The 16053-nt window shown below is 36.8% G+C and overlaps 1 protein-coding gene across 2 annotated transcripts in view; it reads left to right on the forward strand.

Moving 5' to 3' along the window:
- pcgf3 (polycomb group ring finger 3) overlaps window positions 1-15848 on the forward strand; it is a 51881-nt gene extending 36033 nt beyond the window's left edge. For both annotated transcript variants that reach the window (XM_032555104.1, XM_032555105.1), the window contains exons 7-10: window positions 4532-4620; window positions 8761-8898; window positions 11772-11852; window positions 12511-15848. In XM_032555104.1, the coding sequence (XP_032410995.1) occupies window positions 4532-4620; window positions 8761-8898; window positions 11772-11852; window positions 12511-12558 (356 nt within the window). In that variant the 3' untranslated portion in view covers window positions 12559-15848. The remainder of the gene's footprint in view (window positions 1-4531; window positions 4621-8760; window positions 8899-11771; window positions 11853-12510) is intronic.
- The last annotated feature ends 205 nt before the right edge of the window (window positions 15849-16053 follow it).

Genomic DNA, 16053 nt, shown 5'->3' on the forward strand with positions numbered 1-16053 from the left:
AAAAACACAGTTTTTAAATGTTTTAATGTTTAAAGGTTTTAAATGCCCTTCATCTCAGCAGTGTGTCACTGCTCTTATTAGCCTATGTAAAGAATGAACCCCTCTCAACCAGCAATGACTAACATTAGCAGCACAACCACGAGGAACAGCAGAAGCCATTAAACAGTACAGATGAAGGCAATTTAGCCAACCAGAGTGAGTTGATGGTTTGGTTTTTGTGCACAGTCGTTTTTCTAAACCGGCTCTCTGCTGCGTGTTGGTGTGAATGTGTGTCCAGAGGGCTGTCATGCTGGCAGACCTAATCGTTCGCTTAATCCCCCTCTCTGATTTTGGTAATTAAGGCTCAAATGGGAGAGGAACTGCTCTGGTTCTATTCCTCGAAGTCACTTTTGGCTGAATCGAGAATGGAGAGAAACCCATTCAGAAAGGAAATTAAAACAAAGGAAGTTCTGAACTTTAATCCAGCATCATCTGCATGCAGGAGATTAAAACTTAAATATTATTCCTCTGCCTCAGGCGGTGATAATATCTGTAGATTTATGCAAATATGGCCGATATCTGATTTAGCAGCACTGGGTTAATTTTAGGTTGATTTTTCAGATCTTGCAGGATATTTTTCTAACTACGCAGTCGTGCAAAGTTCAGTGTTTGGGAGGAACTTGAAGTCGTAGCAGGTTTAAATAAATTGCTCTGATTGCTGATATTTGAGTTAGCTAATGGGTGTTTAGAACATGTTTTCTTTTAAAATCAATATATATTTGCTGCATCATCCTGATTTGATCTGCTGTAAGTTCAGAAAATTTTAATTTTTTTTATTCATCAGTGTATTTACATTCACTTTGCAGGGCCTTCACATTTATTGTTGCCACTAAAAAGGTTTTTTAAAGTTAAAAGAGCACAGCTTTAAACCACAACTGTTCACATCTGGTTTAATACTTTTTTTTACACTCACACATGAAAATTACTGCAAATAGATGCACAAATATACAACCATACATCTTTGAAAAAAGCAAAAGTGGAACCTCCTGCACAACCAGCAACAATTCAGCCACTGGTTTCCTGGACAGGAAGTCGACAACAAAACACTTGTCCTTTCCAGCAGCCATTGTTCAGCAGTAAAACCAAATGTGCTGGAGCTCTGCTTCTGTCGCTAGGTAACGGCTCAGTCCCTGTTGATTGTGACTTAACAATAAAGAGGTTTTTGAAGTGACTAATTTTTCAGACACCAAAGACATGGGTGGGTTTTTTAAGCACTTCAGCTAATTTTAGAAGCCATTGAGACCCAACTGGAAGCATAAAAATGTGCCAAACATGACTTTCGCATAATAGATCCGCTTTAACGCGTTAAATCTGTTTGCTTTTAAATGGAAACACTAAGTTCTGGAGGACTGCTTGACACCAGCCAAAACAAAAGCTGCTTCCACCGGCACATAGACTCATTTTTCTAAATTACCAGCTTTTCTGAGCACTTAACCCAAGAAGACTGGGTCACATGGGGACGCATTGAGTCTGCAGAGTACACTTTTGCTTTCACGACAATCTAAACTCCTACGCCAACACACACAGATGGCTCTCTCCGTCTCTCACACACTAGCCTGAAAACGTCATTGTGCACACCTGTGGGACTTTAGCGTTGGGAAGTTGTCCCATAAATCATAAAAAAGACAGAAGATCATTTACTGACGGTAACAGGGGAGATGAAAAGACACGGCGTACGACACAGGAAGCGGTGCGATATGAGACTTAACTAAAGCAAGGCCCTCCTGATGAGCAATAAGTGAGGCTAACGCTGGAGACAAACACTGGGACAAGCTTAATATTCTACAGAGGGATGGCGACAGTTGGCCCAGACGGAAAATACTCACAGAGGACTGAGCGCATCTACAGTCTGAGACATAGACTCACATAAACACAGTTATTACCTCCACTGAATCCTGGAACAGACTGAATTTCTTTGTTTCTAAAGGTTACCGGAAAGCAAAACCCATCTGCGCTGCTGTTCTGTCACTGCAACGCAATTTAGACTTCGATAACCAAGTTTTACAGCTAAAAATTCAATACTGCAACAATATCACAGGCAACAGGAAAATTCATAAAAGATGTGTACTCTAACTTGATCAGCTGGTGCTGCTTGTTCGTAGAGCTTTTATCAGATGGATGAGGAGTCTTTCCTGGGGTGAGGCAGCGCACTTGGACTGAACTTTCTCTGGTCGGCTTTCTCCTCAGCTCAGATGAATTATACACTGCTCAAAAAAATAAAGGGAACACTCAAATAACACATCCTAGATCTGAATGAAAGAAATATTCTCATTGAATACTTTGTTCTGTACAAAGTTGAATGTGCTGACAACAAAATCACACAAAAATCATCAATGGAAATCAAATTTATTAACCAATGGAGGCCTGGATTTGGAGCCACACACAAAATTAAAGTGAAATAACACTACACGCTGATCCAACTCTAATGTAATGTCCTTAAAACAAATCAAAATGAGGCTCAGTATTGTGTGTGGCCTCCACGTGCTTGTATGACCTCCCTACAACGCCTGGGCATGCTCCTGATGAGGTGGCGGATGGTCTCCTGAGGGATCTCCTCCCATACCTGGACTAAAGCATCCGCCAACTCCTGGACAGTCTGTGGTGCAACGTGACGTTGGTGGATGGAGCGAGACATGATGTCCCAGATGTGCTCAATCGGATTCAGGTCTGGGGAACGGGCTGGCCAGTCCATAGCTTCAATGCCTTCATCTTGCAGGAACTGCTGACACACTCCAGCCACATGAGGTCTAGCATTGTCCTGCATTAGGAGGAACCCAGGGCCAACCGCACCAGCATATGGTCTCACAAGGGGTCTGAGGATCTCATCTCGGTACCTAATGGCAGTCAGGCTACCTCTGGTGAGCACATGGAGGGCTGTGCGGCCCTCCAAAGAAATGCCACCCCACACCATTACTGACCCACTGCCAAACCGGTCATGCTGAAGGATGTTGCAGGCAGCAGACCGCTCTCCACGGCGTCTCCAGACTCTGTCATGTCTGTCACATGTGCTCAGTGTGAACCTGCTTTCATCTGTGAAGAGCACAAGGCGCCAGTGGCGAATTTGCCAATCCTGGTGTTCTCTGGCAAATGCCAAGCGTCCTGCACGGTGTTGGGCTGTGAGCACAACCCCCATCTGTGGACGTCGGGCCCTCATACCATCCTCATGGAGTTGGTTTCTAACCGTTTGTGCAGACACATGCACATTTGTGGCCTGCTGGAGGTCATTTTGCAGGGCTCTGGCAGTGCTCCTCCTGTTCCTTCTTGCACAAAGGCGGAGGTAGCGGTCCTGCTGCTGGGTTGTTGCCCTCCTACGGCCTCCTCCACGTCTCCTGGTGTACTGGCCTGTCTCCTGGTAGCGCCTCCAGCCTCTGGACACTACATTGACAGACACAGCAAACCTTCTTGCCACAGCTCGCATTGATGTGCCATCCTGGATGAAGCTGCACTACCTGAGCCACTTGTGTGGGTTGTGGAGTCCGTCTCATGCTACCACGAGTGTGAAAGCACCACCAACATTCAAAACTGACCAAAACATCAGCCAGACAGCATAGATACTGAGAAGTGGTCTGTGGTCCCAACTGCAGAACCACTCCTTTATTGAGTGTGTCTTGCTAATTGCCAATAATTTCCACCTATTGTCTATTCCATTTGCACAACAGCAGGTGAAATTGATTGTCAATCAGTGTTGCTTCCTAAGTGGACAGTTTGATTTCACAGAAGTTTGATTTACTTGGAGTTATATTGTGTTGTTTAAGTGTTCCCTTTATTTTTTTGAGCAGTGTATATAAAAAGCTGGAGACGGATGGTTTGTTTGCCATCTGTCTTGTCAGGTTGTGAGGAGGCAACATTTACATCACCAGATAAAGTAACTACATCATTCAGACTCAAAAACATCAGATCCTGTGTATTCTAGCAACTTAAAACTGATCCAACTCACATTTTTCCATCTCAATAATATTTATATATTTATTTAAATATATGATGCAGAAAATGAAATCTTTTAGCTACACTAAAACTTAAAGTACATTTCAGCATATTATATTCAAAAATCCGCCTTATAACTTATAATATATTATTGCAACATTGGAGCGGTGCCTCGTGCACTGCAAAAACACAAAAACTTACCAAATATTTTTGTTCTAGTTACTAGAACCTCTTATTTATCTATCCGTTCATCCATCTTTCCCTCCTTCGTTCCTTCCTGTTGACTCCTGTCAATCTGTCCATTTTTCATCCATTGTTCATCCATCTCCAATCAACCTCATATATTTAAAGACAGACCTCAAAATTATCTTCTAATGTCTTGTACTAAATACAAAAAGGAAAAATCTATTAATTTAACTCTGGATAATTATGAAATGTGTTGAAAAACCCTGTGGCTCATACACTTTGCACTTATTTGTAGTTTTTGTACTTTTTATATCTGCATTTATGTAGTGATGTAATGTATTATTTTTTTAGATTATCATAGTTTTTTCTTCTTCTCAAACAGGCGACACAAAATCAGAAGACACGGCGAATAAGGAGGCCGGAGAGGAGAAGCCAGAGGAGGACAACGACTATCACCGTAGTGACGAGCAGGTTATTATTCTACTTTTTAATTCTGAACAAATGGACATAATATTGATATTTGTTTTTTTGTAACTTTTAAGGAGAAATTGGTTCTGTTTCCTGTCAAAACTTCAATTTCTGGTAACAGTCATAAAGGCATGAACAACACAACCAGTCAGGCTAAATAACGCTGTGGAGAGTTGAGTTGTTGTTGTTGCAAGACAGACTCTCTCTGCAGCATGAAGCATCTCTCCTGCATACTGATGCACAGGCGGAAAAATCTTTTGTCATAACAGAAAAAAAGCGAAAATCAAGTTCTTCATCTCCAAAGAAGCTCTCCCTCCCCTGGATGTGGGAGGGGTAGCTTGCCCCGACGTGGGTGAAGGTCTTGCCCTTTTGTAAATTCAGCAGCGATGCAGAAATGCCCACAGAATAGCTAATACTGCAGTCTGAACGCAGTGATGTGAAATGTCACCGAGAGGTGGAGAGGGAGAGAGCCGGGAAATACAAGATGACATATAAAAGAGGGAGAAATTGCAGGAAATTGCGGGATTGAGAGGCCAAAATGGCTGCTGACAGTAACAAGGGTGATGAGGTGATCATGAAATTGCAGAATTTCATTCGCAGGATTTTTGTGTTTGAGGGTAGCTTCAGTCACCTAGCCCGATGCTAGGTGACTGAAAAGGTAAAGCTCGTCGGAGGAGAAGAGAAGAGAGGAGGAGCAGTGGGGGTTAGGAAGAAAACGATGATGTTGGAGGAAGGGGAAGAGAGTGATGGGAGAAGATGAGGAAGGTGTTTTAGAGCTTTCAGGAGAAAACAGAAATAAAAGCTGCCATTAAATGACGTTTCTTCCAGACTGTCGAAATATTTTGTTTACTACATACACCTTTAGAGACTGAAGGGTGTTAAATGCTTCTTTATTTTAGACTTTTTCCACAAACCGTTGCTGTTTATTTTTCAGTAAATTTTAACCATTTTATATACAAATCAAAATAAAAAAAGAAACACACTGGCCCTCAATTACTTTCAACTTGACAGTCTTTTTGGGGACAAAAAAGTTCAAGCTAATTATAACTTCACTTTGTTATACATAAAACATCATCAAAATCAAATCAGCTCAACCTTTCCTGTATATTTTTATAAATTATATGTCCAAGAAATTACATTTAAGTCTGTAGACACACTCATAAATGAAAACATAATCAAATATTATTGTATTTATTTAGCAAATTATTTCACATTTATTTATTTTTTTTTATTTTTTTTGTAATTTAAGGCGTTTTAGCTCATCACAATAATTTCCACTCTTGAATCTCTCTAACTGAAGTACAGTTGTTTTTATTATTCTTCCTGACCTTTAGTTTTAATTCACAGTGTTTCTTTAATTTCAAATCACTTTTATATACACCTTATAAAGAGTTTATTATATATTGTGTACATAGAGCTGTTCTGAGCTCTACTAAATCATAAAATCTTAACGTATTCAATGCAAGAAATAATTGATTAGTTGAATGAAAATAGTCAGACGCAGTTACAGTTTGGATAATGTTCTGTTTCAGGTTTTGTGTTGATTTTATACAAGTTTCCTCAAATCTCTACACAGTAATTTATGTATGGATTGGTTTTAAAATGTGAATGTTTCAAAACCTCCAAAAGCAGCTCACCAAATGTGCTGGGTTGCTAGGCGACGGGCAGGGTTTGGCTGTGTTGCTAGGTAACCAAAGAAGATCAACTTAATGCCAAAAGGTTTCTTTAAGAAGCAACTGAGACTCAAATGGAAGGACAAAAATGTCCAAAATGTGAATTTTTCCCTTTATAACACCAGCAGTATATGTATTTTTTCATTTAATAAATTAAATTGTAATTTTGTTTCTGTTTACTCAGATTTTTGCGAGTTTAAAAAACAGAAAGAGTTTAGAAAAAGTTACAGAGCAGAACTTCAGAAGATTCACGGCAGCATTTCTAGGCAGGTAGGATGAGGAAGACGAACCCCTCTTCCTCTCCTGGTTCAGTCAGGTGTAAGAATCGACAGGCGAGCCGCCACGCATGGCCGACCTGCAGAACACTTCGCAGCTGCCTCCTGGACGACCTTTCAGAGCGTAACCTTGTGGCGCGGGGCACTGCCGGAGAAAACTAATAAAACTTCTGACCAGAGTTGGGTAGTAACCAGTTACATTTACTCAATTACATTTACAGGAGTAATTTTTAGGAGTATTTTTACTTTACTGTTCTTTGAGTAATTTTATTGCTACTCTTAGTTGAGTAAAATTTCTGGATTCTCTATTCACTGAATGAAAAACAAAATGTTTTAACCAAAAATTCACCATAAAAAGACACGCACATGCAGGTTGTTAAAGTTTTATATTGAAAGAAACTGATTTGGAAATGTTTTCTTTTGCCTGATTTTGTTATTTTTTGTTACTTACATGAATTACTGTGAGTTTGGTCCTTAAAATACCAAAATTTTCATTTAATTTAATATTTTGGGCCTTCTGATGATGTAACTTTTTAATATTGAATGATTGATAATTTAATCAGTTGCTCAGTACTTGAGTAGACTCTTTACCAAATACTTCTTACTCTTGCTTGAGTACAATTACCTCTGCTACCGATGCACACAAACAAAACTCAAGAAATCAAGATTTCTCAAGATATTGCTTAGATTTGAGGTCAAGAACTTTTATCGGTTTATGCAGAAAGAATTGCATTTGTGTGTTTAAAAAAATAGCTGTGAATTTTCTCATCGATGCCACTTGAGGCCTCAGATGTCCAGAGTCGAAGCTCGAGCAAATATTCAAAATGAAAAAGTTGCGTCAGAGCTCTGCAACAGCTCTGTAATGAGCCTGAAGCTTTTTATGCGCGCCTCACAAAGCACACATAGTGTTTTCTTTGCTCTCCTCTCTCTTGCATCAGTGCATTTGTGTGTTTAGCTGCAGGAGCCCTCCTTGGCTCCGCGGACCCGTCGGTAATGTACTATAATGTTATAAAAGTGCCTCGCAGGCCGCCATCGAGCCGCCGCAGAGTCCAGATCACCAGCAAGGCTTTTATTTTACATTACGAGCTTCCCCTCACTGCCAGCGCCACTGGAAACCAGACACACTGAGATGTTGGTCTTTGCTTATTGAAGGGCAGGCTGTTCGGCAAAGCACTGCCACTGTTTATTTGAGGATGTTTAAACAGGGGTCGTCGTCGTCGCCTCCTGTCTCCAAAAAGAGGAATAAAAAAAGACAGAAGGACAGTCGCACATGAAGAGCTTCGTTTCTCTTCTGTTTCGTCTCTTGATGTGTGAGGCCCAGTCATGATAATGGTTTCTGACCACGCTCCGTTTCACCTGAGGGGGCAAAACAAATTCACAGGCCAGTGGCAGGGAAAACCGGTGACATTCAGGAAACCAATAGCAGATTAACATCACTGATTTAGCCAGCTTTGCTTATGAAAGCAGAATAGAGCATCTGTCTCATGTAGGGCTGCAACTAACAGTTATTTTATTAATCGATTAATCAATGTTCTGATGATTAATCAATTAATCAGATAAAAAAATGTCACTATGAGGATTTTTCACTTTACTACTTAAGCCTTTTTTGTACACAATATTAGAAATACCTTAAGATGTGCAAATAAAAAAATAATTTTTTTAAACATAGAAAATACACTTCTTTGCCTAAAATGCAATAAAATGTATATATTTATATATAGTTTTGACTTAATTACTGCTTTGACTGCATTCTCTTGCATACTCCAGTTAATGATTATCAAATTATGTTGGCAATTATTTGACAATTATTTTAATTACTCTGATTAATCACGATTAATCGTTTCATCCCTATATGCAACTTCTGCCTAGAGTAGATCTACACCGTTGTGCAGTACTGATGGTACTGGAACGATAGCGTTTGTTCTTTTAGCAGATGGTCTTTTTTAGAGATTTTAGAGTTAATCGTGTACTCTAGGTAATGATTAATCGATAACTAAGTTAGTTGATTAACAATCGATTAGTCATAATTTATCAGATTATTTCAGTCTTACTTCCACGGATACTAAAAGCTATCTCTCCCAGCAATGATCACAACGCTGCAACGCTTTCAGTACTTCTGTAAATTGATTGATTGAACATTTATGTCCGTGGAGTTGGCGCAGGTCCTATAATCATCATTTTTTTTTGTGCAACAGGTCAGCATCTGCCTGGAGTGCAACAGCAGCAAACTTCGAGGTCTGAAACGTAAATGGATCCGCTGCTCAGCACAAGCCACCGTCCTCCACCTCAAAAAGTTCATCGCCAAAAAGCTCAACCTGACATCGTTTAACGAGGTACAGAAAACAACACACTCCAGGCTGCATGGCTAATTCTCACCGAGTCACAAAATCACCGAAAAGTCTATTTATTTCTGCACTTCTCCCATAGTAACTAAATTATATATCTTTGTCATACACACAGCGGTATATTTCTAGAAAATAATATATTTTTACAGGCTGCTGGATCTAAGCATATTAGTGGAAAGTTGAATAGAAGGAAAGCATGAGACTGCCTTGTTTTAACTTATTTGGATTGTTTTATGTCCAAAGTTTGATGCTGGAAAGGTTTGGAAACTTACCTTGAAAATGCTTGAAAAGGGCTTGAATTTTTCTGTAGGACAGATTTGGGTAATTTGGGTAATTCTTTTAATTTATCAATTTAAGGATATGCATTGTCATTATGTATAGTTTTACATGTATTTGTATTGTTATTAAACAATTATTAAAATAATCATCAACTAAGTTAGTAATCGATTAATTATTAAGTGGAGTACACAGACTCTTTAAAGGGCAAATTGCTGAAAAATTAACATATTCAGATCAGTAAACCATACAAAAAATATAAATATATATTTGTCTGCAAATATTTTCTACCCAAAACTCCTCAAGCGACATCATTACCTTCACCTGGTTCAAATTGTGTAAAATAAATTCCTATTAATTCATATATTCCTCCAAAAAATAATCAACAACTTAGTAGATAGTTTGTGGTTTTTTAGCTGCAGATGCATTCTTTGCTACAAATAATCGAGCGTTCATTAAAGGAATGCTATGTTGTAGCATTTTAGGCAATGAAACTGTTGTTTTCTGATTAAAAAAGTATTTGAATTATTTGCTCATTGCATAGTTAAAAAAAACTGTGTAAAAAATGCTTAAGGGGTTAAATGAAAAATATGGTAATTCTCTTAAACAATTAGTCGATTAATCGTGAAGTTTAGAGGAAATTTCTTGAATCTCCATGCTTATTTTACATGATTAAAATAAAGTTTTTCCTTTTTATGCTGTGACTCATTCGTGCCCTTTGTGTTTGGTATAATTTGCATGAAAACAAGCCCTCATGATATCTAATTTTTCTATTTATTGTCTTTGCCGCCCCGTTCAGAGCAGCAGGGGGGAGGCGAGAGTGGGCGATAATCTGACAGTTGGATTTTTAGATGGCTGTGAGAAATCGCCACAATCGCCTTCTTGTTGCCTATTTTTCCCGTTTTTCCTTCGTGTCTTTTAATATTTTGGCTGTCACACAGATGAGTGGGTCGGCTCCATTAGATCGTCGACTTGCGTCGCGCGGCTCTGAAGCGTCGGCCGCGCTTTGCCCCTCCGGCTATTGTTGTGGCGTTCACTGACTGTGAAAAGATGCTTGAAACGACTCTGGGTTTTAAAACCGGGAGCATAAACACACCCGTTTAAATTTATCTGCAGGAAGTCTGATGCTTAATAATTCAAGAAGAATAGGAACGTTAAAGGTTAGATAGAAAGCAAGAAGGGAGATGCTCAAAAATAATCCTACCAGATGATTCAATTTAAATTAAAACTACAAATGTATCGTATAGATCAGTGCTGAAAGTCAATAAGAAACAACCTGACAACCTGTCACATTTATCCTTGTAATGACATGAAATTTTGTGTAGGGAGCAACTCTCCAGAACTTCTTCATTTTCCTCAATCAGAACTGTTAATAACTCTGAAGTTTATGTGTAATATGTCAACAATATTTCAATATTTATTCTGTTTTTAAGTGTAAGAAGAAATGCATCCATGCAATATTTTATGTGAAATTTTGTCCCAATTTTCAGTAACTGTATTGCTTATAATCAGTCAACTTTAATTTTGTAATGAACTCTTAACACTGGAACTGAAAAACATTTTAAATATCCAAAATAAATTACAACAGCCAAAAACTTAAATAAAATGAATGATGATGAACCTGTAAAGGAAATTGCCCTTCAAACATTTTTAGCATTTTAATTTATCATGTGTTTAATTTATTGATTCATTGCTTACCTTGTCAGGCTTTGTTATTCTTGCTATTCTCTCCCATTTGTCCCCTAAGAGAATCAATAATAAACTATTAAAACTCAAAAATATGATTAAATTAAGACTTTGGGTAGTTTAATTAAATAAGTCACAATTTTTTAAATAAGCTTAATTTAAATATTAATGTTTATCAAGAGCAGCTTTTGCCGTACTATGATTGCTGTTAGCTTAAAAAGAAATAATAAATCATTTTTTATCATAATTTTTATCGTTATCACAAGATATTGCGATACAATTTGAAGTCCATATCGCCTACAAAAATGACCAGTTGTTGAAATTTACTGTTGATAATTTGTGTAATGTCTTGGTAGTTTATAGCTTAAACTCTCTACATTGTTGCTAAAACAATTTTTAAAAGCAGATTTTAATATTTTCAAGTCAACATAAAGAAATGCAGACATTTAAAATATGCAATTCTGAATAATTGTGACAGTGATTTATGTCTTATATTTTAGTTTTGTTTTGACCTGATCAGTGTGCAGCAGTGAACCAGCAGGTGGCGCTGTGACGCACGGCCTCCCTCTCTGTCTCAGTATTGACCTGCAGACGGCGCTCTGTAGAATATCAATGCTGCTTCACGGTGGGAATAGATTCATCGAGCCAGCCGCGTGTTCGCTATCGAACCTCGGCCGTCCGTTCCTTCTGTCGTTCACTGAGAGTTCACCATAAACTTCATCATCATCATCATTCTGCACAGATAAAACCAGCAGCAGAAATCCTCACACTTCACTCACTGAGCTCATCCAGTCTGCTTTCTGTGGGGAAAAACATTTTATTTCTATTTTTCTCCTTCGACCTCTATGGTCTGATGTTTTTCAATAAATTTGCTTTTTTATTTTTGCTTCTTTTCACAGCTGGACATTTTATGCAACGAGGAAATCCTGGGAAAGGACCACACTTTGAAATTTGTTGTTGTGACAAGATGGAGATTTAAGGTAACAAATTCTGGCAGTTTTGTGGAATTAAATAGGAATTCCAGCTGAGCTATCATAAAGACAAGAACACGATTAATTTCAATTTTATCACCTGCAGGTTATGAAATCTTTTTATAGACTTAATCCTGTTGCATGTTGTTAAACTAAACCCTATTCTAATCAATAATTGTTTTTTGTCTCCTCTCATTAGTCGTGTTTCCATTGTCCAAATAACTGCACAGATTGAAATTACGAAAATAAATTTTCTTAATTGAAACGCAACAGTTGTAAAGAGAAAAAAAATTAAGTTTTTCCACTAGGATGAGGTGTTTTTTTGGCCATATCAGAATTTGTGTATTTGGCAAAACTGCAATGGAAACACTTTTTATGCGTCACACGAGTCACATGATCAACAACGTAAGAGAGTCCAGCACTTCAAAAACACAAAATCTTACTAAGTTTTTTAGCCTGGTTTCTAGAGCAAATATCTTTTTACTGCTTAAATTAGACAAAACTAACTAAGCAAAATATGAGAGCTTGTTTTAAGTAAATAATAATAATTTTGCTGAAAAAATATAAGTTCAGCTGGTAGATTATCTTCTTTGCACAAAGATATTTGCACAAGAGACTAGAAAAAAAATACTTGGTAAAACTTTCAAAATGTTGTTGTCCATTCCAGAAATCTCCACTCCTGCTCCATTACAGACCGAAGATGGACCTGCTGTAGCTACAACGGACACAATGGTTGTTTTATTTGGATCCTTTTGGTCGGCTCCTTTGCCGCAGTGAAACTTTCTTCTTCTTTTTTTTAATTTTTTATTATTATTTATGCAAAGACGATCAATCAACACCAAGCAAACACCTGACGTCAACAAAAGCCAGCAATTCGACATCTAATGAGACAAAAACTGGCACAGGACCTGCAACACCGGCGCGGTTTTACAAACTAAAACAACCTTTTTCTTCGTCTGCTACATCCTACATATGTGAACAAAAAGAGAAAAATGGAAAAAAAGGAGAGAAAAGCATATATTTATACTTTTGTACAGAAAAGACATGAACCAAGACACTACTGGTGCTCTGTTTACACACAAACAAGATGTCGGGAGTCATCTGAACATGTTTTTGAGCTTCATCCTCCTCAGACGATGACTGACGGGAGAGGAAGGTCTTTTTTATATATAAATAAGAATATACATAAAAAGGCGTCTTTTCACAACACAACATGTTCTGGGAGCACAGAAAGTTTATGGAAAAGTTATATAACATCCATCAATTTTAGGCTGATAAATCAATTTCCTCTGAATTGTTTTTTATTATTTTATTTCCATTATGTCTGATTTGGATTCCTGATGATTGTCAATTGTGAATAGACTTTTTTTTTGTGTGTAGTAATTTATGTTCGATATGCTGATATTGTACATAAAATGTCATTACAGAGAGATTGAAGAGAGACTTTAGACTGTTAAATAGAAAAGAGAGAGTGGATCCCTGAAGTGCTATCTATATGGTGATAAAGACAGACTTGCTATCAGTATCAGATTATATGAAAGCATCTTTATGTTGTCTGACAAGGACACAAAACAGCTTATATCAAATCTGCAACCATTTATGTGTTTGTGGGGTCTGAATATGTGAATTGACTTTGAGGAGGAAAACTGTCCCCAGCTACAAACTCATGTAGAGAATAAGACTTTTAAGATGTCGTGGTTTAGGCAGATTAAAGCCATTTAAATTTAGTTTTCCTCACACTAAGCAGTCCTTAACATCCGTCCTCGTGCTCCTGCACTTTTTTTAGCAGCAGAAACTTACGGAGGAGGACTAGGGCCACTGAATAAAAAAATTTATAATTCTGATTTATGATCTTAGAAGATTGAAGTCATAAATCCAAAGGAAAAAAAAAATCAGAAATCTGACGAAAAAGTCAGAGAAAGAAGCCAGGATTATGAGATTAAAGTCCAAAACATGCTACAAGAAAAGTAAAAAATCTGAGAGGAAAAATAAAAAACATCTAAAATCTAAGAAGAAAGTCAAAGATCCCAGATGTTTGACTTTTTACATAGATAGATAAAATAACAATATAGATATTTGATTCTATGTAACTTTAGATTAAAGTCAGAAATGTGGTAAGAAAAGTCTCATGTTAAAATCAAAATTATGAGATTAAAGTCAGAATTCTAAGTAAAAAATCTCAATTCTCAGATTAAAGTTGAAATTCTGATATTAAAGTTGGGATTTTGAAGAAAAGAAAGACCAGATTTTGAGGAAAGAAATTCACAAATTTGAACTTAAATTCAGAATTCTGAGGAAAAAAGTCAGAATTATTTTTTGTTCCTTCAGTTTCCCTAACCCTCTTCTGTAGAAACTTCATTTTTAAGGGTTTTTATAATCTGGACTCATCAGCTCCACTTGCAGCTTTTGGTGTTTAAATGTGGACAAATTTGGAGAAAAGGCATTTAAAATAAGAAACACGTCAGAATGGTCGTCTCGCTGTCGCATCTTTTATTCTCACTCCCAGCTGGAGAAGCTGCACAGTCTTCAAGTTCATTCCGGAAACATTTATTTGACATTTCAGTTTTTGTTTCTGCCACAAGTATTTGGATTTTGTTTTGTTTTGCAGGACAGCCAGCGTTCAAGAACGCAAATTCAGGTTTTAACAGGGGCTGAGGCGTCACTTAGAGCATTTTAATATTGAAATTGCGAATAAAATGACCACAGCTGGGTCGTTTGGTGCTTTTTAAATGTGCGTTTGTGATATTAAGGAGGTTTATTCTGTAACCACATGCTGTTCTTAACTGTGTGATGCAGCAAATTTGCTAAAGCTCTTCTCTTACATCCCCAGATCTTAGAAAAGTTTCTTACTTTTCTGTTTTTCCCAAGCAAATGCAGAACTGTCACCTTTTCACATGTGAAATGTTCTATTTAGATGCTTCTTCATGATGTGGAATAACTGAAACGTTATTTAAAATCATTCAAGAAGTGAAACTGATATTTGTTTTTAAAGATTACAACTTACACAATATTTTCACTTTCTGAAAGTGGAAATATATTCATTCATACATGAATGAATGTATTTTTACATTCATTCATGTAAAAATATATGAATGAATGTATTTTTATCATTTCAATAATAATCCCACTGACTGACATTCACTGTGTCTCCATGGCAACAAATCCAGACAAACGCAGCTGAAACACTCACAGCATGGCTGCTCATTGTTTTTGGTTTCTGTGAAGCCATTTTATTAGAAATGCATCAATTTACTTTTATTATTATAGTTATTAAAATATGTTGTAAAACAATATTTAGGAGCGTTGACTGTGAAAAAATAAGGAACTACAGCCCTTTTGTGCATCTTCTTCTGCCACACTTTTTCCTTCCACTTCACTTTCCATTAACGTCCGTCCAGGTGCATCTCAATAAATAAGTCTATCTATGTAACTTTAGATTAATTACATCTGTACTGATGTTTTCAAGCCTTTATTTCTGTTAATTATGATCTTTTTTAATTTACAACTCATGAAACTCATTTAATTTCTTAAGCTTTTCTAGCAATAATTTTCTGTGGCATTTCTTCTTAAACCTGTTCTGATTTTTTACTAAACACAGAATATGACATCAGAGAACAATCTATCATTTTATTTGCCATAAAAAAGTTAATTTTGATACATTTTTATGAACATATTTCTTTTTTAAATTGCACAATTTTTTTCGGCTTTACTAACTACAAAACATAATCAAGAAAAACTAGGACCTAAGCATCAAATAATTACCATAAATAAACAAAAATGTAAAAAAATTTACAGTAAAAATTCAGTATTTAAAGGTTCTTTATTTGCCGTTTTTCACGTTTTTGGCAAATTTGATTAAATTTAAGAACAGCGACAAACTTTATATTTTATGGGGTTCTTTATGCGAAACTCAGTTATGAAATTAGGTTTCAAATATTTTTAATAGACTTGGAAGAATATTTTTAACCAGAAAAAGTTATTCTTAAAATGGCTTAAAAACCAAAAGCAATGAGCTAACAGGACTATTTTTCTTTTTCTTGATAAAACACTTAAATTGACATTTTCTGTACTGTAAATCTCTTTTTAAAGGGTTTTTTCTTTTCCCCAACTTTAATAGAAACTCGATCACAGCTGCTTGATTTACATTCAGTTTGTTAAACAGTAAAACTCTTCAGTTCGTCGACTCTGGGCTTTTAAATATTTGTTTTGT

This window comes from Xiphophorus hellerii, chromosome 23 (assembly GCF_003331165.1).
Source record: "Xiphophorus hellerii strain 12219 chromosome 23, Xiphophorus_hellerii-4.1, whole genome shotgun sequence".
NCBI classification, from domain to species: Eukaryota; Metazoa; Chordata; class Actinopteri; order Cyprinodontiformes; family Poeciliidae; genus Xiphophorus; species Xiphophorus hellerii.